The following is a 15,497-nucleotide window of genomic DNA, read 5'->3' on the forward strand; positions in this document are numbered from 1 at the left end:
CACACTTCATCACTCTCTCCTCACATAGACTATCACATGCACATTCATATGCTGCCGTTAACGTTGGATGTGTTACACTCACCCCAGTGGATGTTGTTTAATTGCATTTGGGTCAGCAGTTTGCTGGTGCTGAAACCGAAGGACATGGAATTTGTCAGTTTACCCATTCAGCAGTCACAGGGGGCGGTGTGTGAGCTAACAGCTCTGCTGGAGTCAGGCCCATAAGGTTAGCTTTACACAAGGCTGTCAGACTGTACTGTCAATCACTTTCCTCTCTCTCCACTCTCTCCTCTCCCCATCTCTTCTCTCATATTCACTTTAAAAATACTACACTGGTGTTATTGCACTTAATAAAGCTTATGAGATTTATGCACACTTGAACTGAAAGGGCTCAGTATTTCAGGCAGGCCTGTGGATTGGCCTATTGCAGTTACAAAAGGCTACACGTCGTCCTTGTGTTTCCTCCACACACACTTGCTTCATCGCTTGTGCATCACGAGTGATAGAAATCTTGCCTTTCAAGACAGTGGAAAATCGTATGTGGCAGCCAGGACATACAATCTTCCCCAGCTGGTATTTATAGTCCTCAGCAACTGGAACATTCTATGGAATAAGGAGTTCATTCATTCATCATGTGACGCTCAAGCTCCGTTCTGCTCATGGATGACCTGATTTTGCATCTCATGGTTAGATAGATGGCCTTTCCCGATTAATGCACTCGAGACGATAAAAACAAAAAACACGAGCGCGCGCGCCAGCGTGCGTCCTCACACATAAATATAAAAGAAAGACAAAGCATAAATAAAGAGTGGCGTAGAGCCTCAAGAATAGTGTTTTTTTAATCAAATATTGTGCAATGATACAGCATGTGACGAGGCCACGACTGAGGTTTTCACGATGGTTATAATGTGGTCGAGCTTGAGCTGTTGGGTTACGGTTGGACAGAACTAGTTTGTACGACGTGTCATATAATGAAGTGTTGTTGTTTGGGGCGGTCACGCTGGAACCCAACGAGCTGTCACAGAGATGGGGAGACGTGATGTTGTTGGAAAAAAAAGGGAATTATGGTGCATATTTTCATACAGTCTCTTCATTAAAACATCACTTGCACAGCACTTGGTTGTTGACATGAAAAGTGACAGGAATTGACGTGCCTGACTTCTTTCTCACCTCACACACAATCATGGACAACGGCATGAAATCAAGGTTGGACATCATATTATAAATTGCAGAAAGTTATGCTTATTTACACAAACAGCAGACACAGTTTTAGCACTGAGTTTTAGCCATTGTCTAATGTTCACTCCTCTTTTATCTGTTTTTGGTTTCCTCCGAATCCTGAGGGAAGGTCAGTGACAATAATTTCATCCATAAAAAGACAAGAAAATACAAGGGTTTGTTTGCTTTTTTTTGTGTCTTCTTCAATGTAACGCCATCGGTCTTGACAACTTGTAGACGCGCTGCAAGGCGAGGAATGTTCTAGACTAATTGATTAATTGACTGTGAAAATAACGGTCAGATGCTGTCTTAATATCCTGTGAGCGCAAGTATCTTAACAATAATCAATCCCAAAATACCGTCATGCTACTGATATCAGCGTATTCAGTTGCAAATATTTCAATATTGACATCGTGCAATGTTGCCAATCCCTTGCTGAAACCCAAATGTGCAGCTTTGGCTAAAAGAGGGGGCACCTCTTAGTACACGTTGCTCCTTTTCTGATCTCACACGTTGAGTGGTGAAATAATCGGCTGCTCCTGGGGGTATCTGGTGGCGCATACCTGCAATACTCCACAACTGAAGTTCCATATTTATAGACGGCAACAGAGCGGCTCACATATCCTCACATCACAGCTGTTTGCATTGCAGTGTTGGGTGTCACATAGCTGCCCGGTGCTCCTGTGGTTGTCACATTAAAACAGAAGATAAACAAACAGCAACATTTAGAGCTTATTTTTTTTCCACCCTGGGGACAAGTCATTTCAATTTTTTTATTTTTTTTTATAGATGCTGTGTGGTTCTGATGCCGTGTTAGAGGGGTTGAATTTTATAAAGGCCGGAGGGAGCGATATGCCCAATAGCTGGCTTCACTGGTAAGGCGAAGGAGAGGGAGGAAAGAGATTAGTGGAGGAGAGGATTAGCAAAATAATACAAAGAATAAAACAAGCCAGAACGACAGAAATGTGATGTTGGAGGTAGGTTTGCGAAGAAACGAAGAAGCTGAGGACAGAGTGGAGGAAATAAAGGCAATGAGAGCAAAAAACTGTCTGGCTATGGGAGTTTGCCACTAGAGATAATAGTGTGTGTGTGTGTGTGTGTGTGTGAGAGAGAGAGAGGGCTGGTGGCTTTTTACAGACACACACTGAGAGCAGAGATTGTGGGAGGGAGCTGGAGAGAGAGGCCAGCACAGCTGAGTGGTGTTGATTGGCCTGTTTGAAAACACATGAACTGCAGACAGAGAGAGAGAGAGAGAAGCTCTGTGCGCTGGGAGAAAGTGTCGCTCTGTGCCGTGCCACGCTGCAGCCCAAACCACATTAGAGCAAATGAATCCATTCCACCTCCTGTTATGGCAGCTCCCGCACGGGGGCCCCAGGAAGGAGAGAGGAGGGAGGGAGGGAGGAAGGAAGAGTGGCAGGAGGGTTGAGATATGAGGGACGGGGGGAGAGGAAAATGATAGAACGGAAAATAGAAGGTGGTGGAAAGGAGTCGCATGCTGGGTGGCTCTAATGATGTCTGAGGGCTATAGAAAAAGGGGAGCAAAAAGCACATGGCACTGAGAGAAAGGAAAGCTGTGGCCGTATAACTGTGGACAAGAGGGAGGAGGAGGAGGAGGAGGAGGAGAGAAGGTCCCCCGCTGTGTCCAGAGAGCAGGACTTATAGTTATGTTCTCCTTTTCCAGACTCTCGCTGAATAATGAAGATGATCTCTGGCCAGACTTCACCCAGTCATCCCTTTTTATACTGCTGAGCACTGCCCTCTACCTACGTCAGAGACGAGAAGATTAAGCATTAAAACGCTGCCAAAGATGTTATTTTCAATAGTATTTCATGCAAACCCATAATTATTTAACTTCGACTGAAAATCCTTTATGCATAGAATATCCTTCTTCTTCCTCCGGGGCTTCTGAAACCCATTCAAACCACAGCATAGTTCAAACTCACAAAACATAGTAGACAATATTAAGAAAACACTACAGTGTGTCCGCCTCGTCACACAAAGCTTTCATGTGGCTGCAGGACTTGCTGGTAATTTCGTATCGCTGTTTATCAGCTTGGAGCAGGATCATATTCTGATGATATTCTGATGATCGGCGCACTCATTTTCTGTTGTTTAAATAAACGATTCTGAGCAAAACGTAACTCAAAGCCAACAAAGTAAGTTACTGAAGGTTTTGTTTTACACAGATGCAGAGTTTGTTCTTGTGTGCACACTTTTCATTTCTTTTCTGGCTTATGATTAAGAACCAAATGCGTGGTTGCTCCTTTGCACGGTCGGAGCGAATTCTCGAAAAGTGCAACATATCTCAACTATGTATAAGCTGATTATATCAAGAATGTGTTTTTGATGATCAAACAGAACAACTGTTTGGTTAGACTTGTAAACAGCTGCAGCAGTTTGGTAGTAGTCCACTTTTCACACCTTTTGACATCATGTGCCTGTGGATCGGTCACTGTCCTTAAAAGAACCAGTGTGTAGTACTGACTTTGTGGCATCGTGCGGTGTAGCTGCAGACTGCGGCCTCCTTGCCTCGATCTCTCTTTCCTTAGCGTGAAGGAGAAACAAGAGTGGACGAGAAACGTGTGCACGGCAGGTTCTCTGAAAACGTGGTGGTTTAACACAGAGGACCAAGGTTCAAAATATTCTTTTCAGGTGATTATGTACAACTTCTGTCATATTCTATAAACAGAGCTCCCTAAATTTCACACACTGTTCTTATATCTATGAGTTTTCTCTGTACTTTGCAAATTCACTTAACTCACATTATCCCCTAAGAGACACAGAAAGAAATAGAAAGTATTTTGAATTAAATTAAATTAAATGTTTTATGATTTTATCTGTGTATGTATGTATATATATATATATCTCCAGCACAGTGTTCAGTGTTAAGCTAGCCGTTTCCATGCAACCCCCACCGGCCGATCACATTCACAAAGCAAGCTGCACTTGACAAAGGTGGTAGTCATTTGTCTGAAATGAGAAATCACTCATGCTATGAGTGATCGTGTGTGTGTGTGTGTGTGTGTGCTGCTGATAATGAAGAGATAATTTCAACACTGTCTCTTTTTTCTTTCTTCTTCTTCTTCTTCTTCTTCTTCTTCTTCTTCTCTCTGTCTCTCTCTCCCACTGAGCCTGGCCCTTCTTGCCCCCTTCCTGCCATACTCCACTGCTTTTCATATTACTTTGCTTTTGTTTCTAAGCACTTATTTCTGGCCCCACTTCCCCCAGCTTGTTTTTGCTCAGGAAAGAGAGAATGAGGAGGAGGAGGAGGAGGAGGGGGAAAAAAAAAAAAAAAAAAAAAAGTGAGACTGTGTGTGTGTGTTTTGAGACAGCGACAGAAAGAAACAGAAGCTTCATGGGATGTTGTTATTATTTGTGGTTTGTTACTCGGCTCTGATTCATAGCTGCATCCTCCCACTGCTGTTTAAAGCGATGTTGTAATATGCATACAGCATAATTGGATGTGTAATCCTTTGCTTTGCACCTCTGGTAAGCAGTGCTGAGTGGAGCTGATTAAGATGTTTGGAAGACAATAAAGATTAAGCCGGGCCCGTCTTCAGTGTGTGTGCATGCTCAAATAGCTAGAGCGGCAGTCCAAAAAAAGTCTAAAATGGAAACTAGAAATCTGGATAACAGGAGAGAAATCACACACTGCTACCAGTTTTTTTTTTTCTCTCCGGTCCAGCTGTAGTCAGTCAATCTGTGGAGAAGTAGAAGCAGAGCTGTCAACATTCTGCTACTTGTTTCCCTTCCTGTGATGACTTGACAGATTACAGTTTTATTTTGATAGTAAACAGGGAGGGGTCAGAACGCGGGGCAGAAGGAGGACTTCGGCTAAGTTTCCACTGAAGCATCGTCTGTTATGCAACACATTTTTTGCTCTGAACAGGGGGTGTGGTCGTCTGCCTGGACAGTCAGTCAAGTCAGTCAGTCAGTCAGTCAGGTGGATGGACTTTAAAAAAAAAAAAAATCTCAGTTACAACGCTACCGACTTGAACAGCTCCTGGCCCGCCAGTTGCATTTTCACCTCACTTCATTTTCCTTTCAGAACCCGAGGGCCCGTCTTTTCATTGACTCACAAAAGCACTGCCTGTTTGTGGGAGGAGGAGGGGTGTGTGTGTGTGTGTGTGTGTGTGTGTGTGTATGTGTGTTTGTGAAGAAGTGGGGGGAAAAAAGGAGAGATTATTGGGTAAAAGAGGCAGATTTCTCAACCCCCCTCCCTCTCCAACCTTCCTCCCTCCCTCCCTCCTCGGTCTTGGCTGCGATGTGTGTTGGGACAGCAGGAAGGGGAGCTGGAGGAGAAACAGTTAATCAATAGCCACAAGGTCAGACGGCCAGCGCTGGGTTTGGAGTGTGCCCTGTTAGCGGTCCGTGGAGCTGCCTGGCTGCTGAAGGGGATTTGTAGCACTTGTCAAGGCTTAAAGGAGCCCTCTCTGGACCACTTGCTCCCGGTGTAAGTGTGTGAAAGAGACATGCTGGTTAGCAGCAGGAGAGGGAGACATCTGCTGGAAACTGGGAGACACAGCACAGCAGAATTAGGCCACCCAAAGTTCTGGTCGTATTATGCGCGGTCAGAGTGGCTTTGTGCCCCTGCAGGGCTGTTTTTAGGGACTTTTTCACAGACAGTCAGTAACTTCACCAGCATCACATCCATGTAACCTGACAAGAGTTGTTTTGCCACCCACCATTTGACCACATTTGCTCCAGAATTCCCCCTTACTCATGCCAGCAATGTATCCACTGATGTTTAAGACTTTGTGCAAGTGCACTCCAGGTAATTCTACTCTGGTAATACTTAAGCTCAGAGGATTAGTAATACACTCTTATTCTCAAGGTGTTCCTTTGAAGTTTTACCTTTTTACGCTTAATCAAAGTGAAGAATTCAAGCTTTTGTGTTTACATGCTCTTAAGTGTGTGTGTGTGTGTGTGCAGGAGAGGAAGAAGAGTGTGCCTACTCGCAATACTCTTTCTAAGATAAGCCCACCAGACTGAGCAAAAACTCCAAAGCTGAGCACTGTGCTTCCATCGTATTCGTTCTCTCGCTCTGTTTGTCACAGCGGGGGATCTTTGGGGACCCTTTATCAGTACTGAGCAGCTTTCTAGAGGCCAGCCCCCCCTTCCCTCTCTCTCTCTCTCTCTCTCTCTCTCTCTCTCTCTTCCTCCTCCCACCTGTGGTTTCTCAGTTCGGCTTTTGTGTGGAGGAATGTGAGGCGGACCAACACTGATGGAGATAAACACAGAGGGATGGTGAGGGACGGAGGCCTCGCGAAAGCAGCACGATGTCTATTAATCCAGCCTCTGAGTCGGTCGGAGCAGTTCTAGTTGTTGTAGTTGCTCACTGTTGGATCAGAACACAAGATGCGCACAGAAATGTTATCATCTGCTGTTAGACGCGGGAATAAATTAGAAGTTAACCTCGACTGTGAGGTTTGCTTCTTTTTAAAAGAGAGCTAGCAGTTTGACGTCCTATCCGGGTCGCGGTGTTAGATTTTCCTCCCACAGGTAACATAAAGCAATAAAGTTTTCTTTCAGTTTGGTCAGATTTCTGTTGGTTGTTAACGGCGCTGCCATGGAACATCTCAGTTTCATGCATTTGCCAAACGAAACACACACAAAAACACTCTCGAGGCAAATCAAAGCCTTTCGATGAGTCAGTGCAAAAACAAGTTGGCTTCGCTGTTTGAGAGTTTGTCAAGCTACTAAAATGCTCGTTTGAGTTTCATAGGCTGCTTCACCTGATATTAAAAAAAAACCCAACTTGTTTTAACAGATGTACCTCTCCCCCCATCTTCTTCTGCAGACTAAAGGACTTTTAATGGCGTCCCGGTAGAGACATCAAGATGAACACGTTACCATCAATGGACCGGCACATCCAGCAGACCAATGACAGGCTGCAGTGCATCAAACAGGTGTGTATAAAAGACCCGTGGGTGTCATCCTGTTAGCCGTCCGTTAACTTATCTCTCTGTGCACTATGTAGACGTGGATTTTTTAGAGGTAAAGACACGAGAATCTGCATTAACTCCCTTCGCTACACTCCTTTCTCCTTTCAGCACCTTATATGGGCATCAGTTTTTCTGGCCATTAGCCCCAGTCACACAGATCATGTTGCACAGGGTCATAGAGAAAGAGAGAGAGAGAGAGAGAGAGAGGGAGAGAGGGAGAGAGAGAGAGAGAGGCAAATTTGGCAGTGAACACAAGAAGAGACTTCAAAGAGACGAGCAACATCCTCCCGCCTCCCTCCCCCTGGTCCTGTGCTCCCTTACATCACGTTCCTGACTCTTGACGTATGCCCGCCCTTGTTGTGGTTTTACTTAAATGCTTCCTTGACTGCCAGTTTTTTCAGAAGACTTCCTCGCAGACAGATACAGATAGAAAGACACAGTCAAACAGACAGACATAACCCAGGGCTACCGCCTCTGCCTGTGATTAATAGTCTACAAGAAGTCACTGGCTGGCTGGCTGGCTGGCAGGCTGGCAGGCTGTGGGCTTATTTGTTTATGCTATGTGGGTGTGATCCTTTATATCTCCCAACATCCATGTGACACCATCCCTTACAGTGAATCGGTGAATGATAGGCCTTTGAGCTCGCGATTATGAGGTGACATATCCCTTTCTCCCCCCCCTTACATCGCACCCCCCACCTAAACTCCTGAGCAGCCACTACAATGACCTTTTATCTAAACAGGCTTTTAATGCCTCGTGAGAATGACGTCAAAATTTTGACAAATGAGTAGAATTTGGTGCCGTTGACACAACTCACTTCGCAAAAAAAGTTATTTTCCCAAACGTCACTGATAAGCCCTAAATAGACCGAGTTAAAATGTCTAAGTTAATAAACGCACTAATTGTAGTTTGGTCTTTATATACTCCTCAGCTCTGGCTGTAAAAGAACTCCGGCTTCAAAGGCAGCGAGTTAGTCAGTGAGCTCTGAGCTCGTGGCGGCTCTGGGTGTTGTTTTGGTTTGGGGGAAGCCGGTTGGCACGGAGCCAGGTGTTATGCTGTTCATGCAGCCAGGTAGTCACTGAAGAGCCTGATGCATGGCTATCCTGAAAAGAGGTAAGTCAGTCCATCATCTCGCAGAGGACAGTCTGTCAAACGTCTGGCTCTTTGTCCGCTCAAACCCCATCATCATCGCCGCCGCCGCCTCTGCTGCTGTAGCTCGGTCCCCCCCTTTTTTTCTGCCTCCCCGTTCTTGTCCTCATCCAACCCTGAAAGGCAACAACAACAACAACAAGAACAGCTCAGGCCCCATCCTCCTCTCAAAACTCGGCGGAGCTATTTCACTCCGTTGTCCTCCCCCTCACGCCAGAGTCGGGGTTGTCAGGCAGAGTCGGTGCTGCAAGCAGGAGGAGCTGTGAGTTCAGATCTAGACAGACAGCCCCTGCTGTGCTAGTTCTGATTCCTCTCGCGCTGGAGGCTGATACGCCTCCCATCAAGCAGCAATAATGCCAGATTATATCACTCATCCAGAACAGGCTCTTCTCCTCCCTCTCACTCAACAAGAGCATCTCTCGCTCTCTCCCTTTGCCTTTCTCTTCATCATCAGTCAAACCCCTGCGAGAGTCCACAGCTAACTCTATAATGGCTAATCTTTACATCAAAATAGATGAGTCACTCAAGGCCTCTCTTGAAGCTCATGATATCATTGGATGCCCTCAGAGATTTTCTCTGCGGGGCGGGTACCCGGCCTGACATGTTAGGCCTCGTTTGCACCGAACAGCCCCTTTTGTCACAAACCGCAGAGAGAAAGCTGCCCTTTCACAAAACGCTCACCTCTGCTGCCCCCTAAAGACAATAGTTCTACCTTCTCTGCAAGAACACACAAAACAAAATGCTTCAGCTCCAGATGAGAATAATAAACGCTTTCAAGTGGGCTCAATCTCGCCGACTGAACAAGCTGCAGCTCTGCGCCGTTTCAGAGCTATTAACCTCCTGAGCCGTGAAGAAAGGGAGCCCAATTTTAAAACCGCTTATTGTGTCCTGCCAGCCTGAGTAGCCTTCAGACACTGGGAAGAAAAGACTCAACTGTTTCAGGCCTCAGTGAACAGGCGAGAGAGACAGACAGAGACTGAAAGAGATTAGACAACACACCAACGGCACGTATTGAGTCTGCACACATAGCTGCCAGGACCAAGGTTGTTTTCTTTGTGAACAGCCAAGGCAGCCAGTGGACTTCTGGTGCCGAGGCTCTGTTACATTCTGAAAACAGGCAATGAATGAGGGGAAGAGAGAGAGAGAGAGAGGGGGTGGACTGGAGGGAAAGATTTGGTTGCTGTGTGGGTCATGGGGGTGAGGGCTGGGTGTTGCCAAGAGAGATTAACAGGAAACACTGGCATCATTGTTGATATGGGTGTGATCTTCTTCCCACAATGCAGCAGAGCCCTGAGTGGGCGTATATTGGAAGGAGTCAAGGTCCTCACAGGGTTGCGCCGAAACACAAGACATTAAATCAAGGCAGTTTGGAGGGAGAGCGCAAGGCTGCAAAACGATTTTGGTTTCAGTGTTTTTCCAATTTGTATAAAAAAAAAAAAAAAAAAAAAAACGCTCATTATTTCCCATTGTTTCTAACGGCCGTCTCCTTTCTCTGTGTTTGCGCAGCACTTACAGAACCCGGCCAACTTCCACTCAGCAGCCACAGAGCTGCTCGACTGGTGCGGAGATCCCCGGGCCTTCCAGCGACCTTTCGAGCAAAGTCTCATGGGATGTCTGACGGTACGCAAACACTAATTATGGTTTTCGTTGTGTTTTTCAGGTACTTTTTAGGAGACACGAGCAAAACAATAATTAGAATTTTGGATAGTTAGGGAAAAAAACAAAAACAATGAGTCCACTTCTGAGGCTTCTATCCTGATATTCTTACAAGTCTGAGTAAAAATAGTTCCAGCAGTCATCTAAGGCAGTTGCTCAGGCTGTCAGGGGGCTAGTGACACAGGTTAAAGTCCTTGTCACACACCACTTCTCAACATTTTGTGCACACACACACACACACATGCAAAAAAGAGGCTTGAACAGGACTGCGGGTAGTCAGTCACCTCTGGCTACGGCCTTTCAGTTCACCAGCTACTGTTCATCGATTTGGGCACAGGGCCAGAGAGCACAGTTTCTTGTGTGAAAACACTCACCCAAAAAAACACACATACTTACATGCATACACAGTCACATGTGCGAAAAAGGCTTCAGAGCAGAGAATTGAATGTTTACACACGTTTATCGCTGAGATCAAGTCTTTGAAAACTCTGAAGGAACGTTGTCCTCGGCTGAAGTGGTAGCGTGAGCAAACAGATAAATGCTCATTAATGTGTAAATCACAACAAAAGCCTCTTAAAGGCTGATAAAGAGCCATACAATGGAGCCCACCACTGAGATCCCTCTCAGCATGGGGCTGTTTCTATCAGCTAAATTGTTTCATCAGACTCGGCGAGCGAACGGCTTCTTATCTGGAAAATTACAGCGTGCAACAAGTCTGCGTGCTCTTCCAGGGATTTTGTCTCCATGACGCTACCTCACTCGTTATATATGCTTTCTGAGAGCGCTGAATTGAAATTCGAAGACATCTATTTCCATTGTGGAGACGCCTATTCCCTCCGGCATATTGTTCATGCGGAGGTCATCCTCTGATCTCTGGTGAGCCAGTAAAAAAGATGACATAACTGAGCTGTCAGTGCTGCACTATTAGCTCTTGTGTGCTTTTTTTGCTTGTGTTTCTTTATGCATGCTGCATCGAGAGCATGAGTGAAGTCAGTGGATGCAGACATCTGTGTTATTTCTGCCTCTAGTCCCTCAGTTTTCTACAATCGCCCACTTATTTCGGTCTTTCACACACACATCACAGATATAAACTACGAAAACGATTCTTTTTTTTCTCCTCCAGCAAATAGATAAACAAAGATTTGAATGACCCGGTAATCCTCCGGCAGCACTTCTTCCAGTGCTGCTTCCATATTGACAGGAATATGGGTCTGGATGTACATCGTCAGAGGGAGATTAAGCTGAAAAAAGGCTTATGAGGTGAAACACTGTTAAATCCGCGTTGAATCCATCCTAGCCTCTGTAGCTGGCTGCCTGCCTCGCACAAACTGTTGGGCAGACTCACTCACACACACACGCGCGCAGGAAATTAAACGACTGACAACAACATGATTTGTCCCTTTTGTCAGGATCGTCATCGTTTGCGTAATACGGTCGGGTTGAATAGATTATGTTGTGTATTTATCCCTGAAATTACATTTTCATGTCTCATAAACAGCTTCCAATAAATGCAACGTGCTTTCCTCGAGCGGTAGAATTGTACGTTACAACCTCTTGATTAAAACAATCAAATAAACTTTATTTATTGACATAATTTCCTTAGCTATTCCTACAACACTCAAGCAGCCATATTACCTGTGGCAAAGGCACTTTATGATCACCTCTAGCTGTTATGTTGGCTCTCTAAAAGGCACCCCAGCTGACCTTGTTAACGGTAATGTGTGTTTTGAGGTCGGGGGGGGAGCAGAGGAGTAGTCATCTGTTAGCAGATAAAAGCAAAGGGGTTTCCCTTCTAATAATGATTTACCCCTGTCTCCTGAGTCCTGTTTAACGTCACTCAGCATCCCCCTTTAACATTACATTAGAGTCTGCGTGGCTCCTGCTTCGTGTCCCATAAATGTTGAACCTCTTTTTGAAGTCATTAACATAAAAGGATTATTCAAATCTTCCAGCTGGGGACTGCTTCTTCTCCAAATTGGAGGGGGAAAAAAGGAGTTTTTTTTAACCTTTGTTCACATATTATTTCCACATTTTGCTGCTTCTTTTGAGTAATTAAACTGACAACCTTTCGTCAGAAGACAAACCGTTCACTTTAGGGCCATAGCGGCCTTGTTTGAGGATAACCTTTCAGAGACTCTGCTCGTAATGCAAGAAAGCGACTGTGGTTTGGCTCTCTCACCTCTCTTGGAGGTTGATGCAGTCATCAGACTCGGTTCTGACTGTGGATCAGTAGAGCATTCCAGACTGCAGGCTCCACATTAATCTCACTGTGTCTGTGTTTGTATGTATGTGTGAATCCATCTGAAGTCAGATTAAGTTAAATGATAGCAGAGGCTCCAAATATTAACACAATTTTTTTAGCTTTTTATACTCGTGAGGCAGATAAACACCTTATGGTTTATTATAGTGATGATGTAATGATTAAAAAACAGAGAACCTGGCAGACAGCAGCTGTACTCACAACCCATTGCTCGTCCTCCAGGTGGTGAGTCGCGTCGCTGCTCAGCAGGGGTTTGACTTGGACCTGGGCTACAGGTTGCTGGCTGTGTGCGCCGCCAACAGGGACAAATTCACTCCCAAGTCTGCAGGTAAGACCCACCACTTTACTAAAATGCCAGCAGATGCATGCTCATACATCATCCCATTTACTGCTGTTGACTTGCAAGACAGCGGAGGGTACAGCGCTCGTTGTTCTTCATGCTACAGTTATTCACTTTTTCATGAAATAAAACAATTAAAACAAATCGCTGAATGGCTTAAAGTCATGATCCAGTCAGAAATGATTCATTATTCAGGCTCAGGCCATGAATGCACAGCGTAGCTGCTTATTATGTTTTGAGCACTATATAAAGGTTATTAGGATGTTTTGTCAGCAAGACGCAGAGAATCTCATAATTATACAAAAAGACACTTTATTTTGAAATACAAATACGTGTCTGTTAAAGTCACCATGAATCTGTGGTTTGGAAATATTTGACTTCTACAAACGCCTACATCCACAGACATCATACAAAAAGCCCATAGAGCATTCTAATGTCAGATATTTTTAGTCCCCATTAAACATTAATGTGCTATTGAGATGAGCTGTCCGGGTGGTAGCCTCACAAAAACGGTCTACTCAACAGTCTTTTTCCGCATGCTTGTATGTGCAGTCCTTGCACACACACACACACACACACATGAAGAGAGAGCGAGCAGTAACGCTACCCTCGGACATTTATCTATCAAATTTAATTCTCCCCCTGATCCATACTTCCCTTCCCCGCCTCCCACAGTCCTGCAGGAGCGGCCTGTTCTTGTACATTTGTCAAAGTGAAATGTGCAGAGGCAGGAGAGGGAGAGAGGGAGAGAGAGAGAGACAGAAAGAGGGAGAGATGGATGGCTGGGGAGGTGTTGCTGATGTGTGTTGGACCACTCACTCCTGCCTGACAGAGACCTGACAAAGCCGTAGCCAGCCAGTCAGAACACAGATAAACCTTTGTTCGGCAGTTACATAAGTGTTAGTAGTGAGAGTCAAATATTTTGATTAAACTGTCTGATTTCTTTGTTTTTCTGACAGGCCGAATATGTCACTGTTTCATAACAGGAACTGCAGTGACAGTACTGACAGTAGCGCTATGAAATCTTATCCCATAATTCCTCATTCGAGCTGCAATGTGTTGCAACTGAATATGCAGAAATGTATCAGTAATCCGCATTTTTTGTTTTTTTTCCCTCACATGGTCCTATGATATGAACATTTGCTTGAGCTGAATATCCTCTTTCAGCTGCGGTGGGAAGAGTCTTGTTGGGAGGAACTTAAGTGGTCAGACAGACGTCAGTGTACAATATTGATTGCTGTGTTTCTCTCTCTGTCTGTGTTCCTGTGTTGGGATAATGTGATTGTTGTCCAGGCATGGCCCGGACTGGCTGGCTGTCTGGGCCCGACTGACAGTCAGAATCATCCTCAGGCCTGCTGATGGTTCTGGGATCTAATAGAAGACAGCACTGGGTTTCAGGAAGAGCTGTTTATGCACAGCGGACAAATGGGAACTGTAGTGTAATTATGCGGGGTGGTGGCGCGGGTGGGGATGGTGGAGATATGATGCGGCCAGTCATCAAACGAGGCAGGCCCGGCTGTCAGGGGTGGGAGGCAGATGTGACTCAGGGCAGATCTTACTCACCGAGCATCCGTCTTACCTCCCTCGCAAGGACGTCTGTCTGAGAAAGCAGACGGGAGGGCGACAGAAGAGACGTGATGCCCGCTTGGACTAAGAGATGCATGTTTGCACTCAACGAGAGAAGCATTTGGCTGCTACTTCTCCGTCAGCTCTGTCTGTGTGATCATATTTGTCTGCGTGTCTGTGTGTGTCTGTGTGTGTGTGTGTGCATGCATGGATGTGTGTCTTAATTGTGCAGCCCAAGCACAATCATCTGACAGCCTGCATGGCGACAGAGGGCCGCAGATCTGACACCTGAGAGCCCAGAACGAGGGCCAAGGAGTCTGAGATGCTCTCCTCCGGGGAGGGAAGATGCAGACTCTTAAGACTGGATCAATCACACTGATGCTTTCTTTTAGAGCATCAGTTAAAGAGGAAATTGATAAAGCAATTATTGCTAGCCTTGTTTTTTTTTTGTTTTTTTTCCAGTTTGACTTGAGTTGTTGCAAAATTAAGTTGACGCGTGTGTTTCTCGCTACGACTAGAAACCGCTCACTGCTGCAGAGTGCAAAGACTAGGTGATCTAACAACAACAACAAAGTCCTCAGTGGCCCCCCATGAACAAACTCCAAAAGCTTAAATTTGCACTCACTTCCCGACATATATAAAAGTACAAACTGCTGCCCTGTGAGACCTGTCGAGTAAAGCGAGAGAGATTTTTCATCAACAGCAGACTGCTGCTGATGAGCTGTCTGGAGATTGTGACCCTGCAGTGAGGCCTGGGGGATTAGTGTGTTGCTCTAATCTGGAATCAGCCCGTGAAGAGACTTATCTGCTGTTAGGCGAGCTAGCATTAGCACTATTAACTCTCAGAGCCAGCGAGGATACACAGCTTTAACACAGTTAGCAGCCAGCGGTGTTACATTTAATTCACTGTTTCATAAAAAACACTTTTATTTATTTTTATTTTTTTTGTTATACTCGAGGGTCACTGCTTCCTTTTCAAATCCTTTTTTTAAAATCCCCATTTTTTTTAAAGCCTTCCTCGAGTTGTTTTATGTTTTCCTCGTAATAATTCGTAGCCACATGCAGACACCCAACTCAGAGCTTCATCAGAAAATAGGTGTGCTGCTGCCCTACAAACACACACAGCCAATATAGACTCCAGGCTGTTGGCTATAGTAAACTCCAGCAGACAACAAATGAGATTAGCCACATAATCTATCAAGGATTATACCGTTTCCTTCCTCAGTGAATCTGTCACCACACTCATAGCATTTCCTTCTCTTTGTTTATGAAGCATAAGCTGTTACAATAAACCCACCGAATCATTTTTTTCACGACAAGTTTGCCACTTTCGTCGCCTCCTCTACTTGACGCTGTCGCCTC

The 15,497-nt window shown here is 45.2% G+C and overlaps 1 protein-coding gene across 5 annotated transcripts in view; it reads left to right on the forward strand.

Annotated features, from left to right (window-relative positions):
• The window catches only part of zmiz1a (zinc finger, MIZ-type containing 1a), a 99,549-nt gene that overhangs the window by 63,543 nt on the left and 20,509 nt on the right, over positions 1-15,497 (forward strand). For all 5 annotated transcript variants that reach the window (XM_019259671.2, XM_019259665.2, XM_019259666.2 and 2 more), the window contains 3 exons: positions 7,019-7,127; positions 9,820-9,933; positions 12,452-12,557. In XM_019259671.2, the coding sequence (XP_019115216.2) occupies positions 7,059-7,127; positions 9,820-9,933; positions 12,452-12,557 (289 nt within the window). In that variant the 5' untranslated portion in view covers positions 7,019-7,058. The remainder of the gene's footprint in view (positions 1-7,018; positions 7,128-9,819; positions 9,934-12,451; positions 12,558-15,497) is intronic.

This window comes from Larimichthys crocea, chromosome III (assembly GCF_000972845.2).
Source record: "Larimichthys crocea isolate SSNF chromosome III, L_crocea_2.0, whole genome shotgun sequence".
NCBI lineage: Eukaryota > Metazoa > Chordata > Actinopteri > Sciaenidae > Larimichthys > Larimichthys crocea.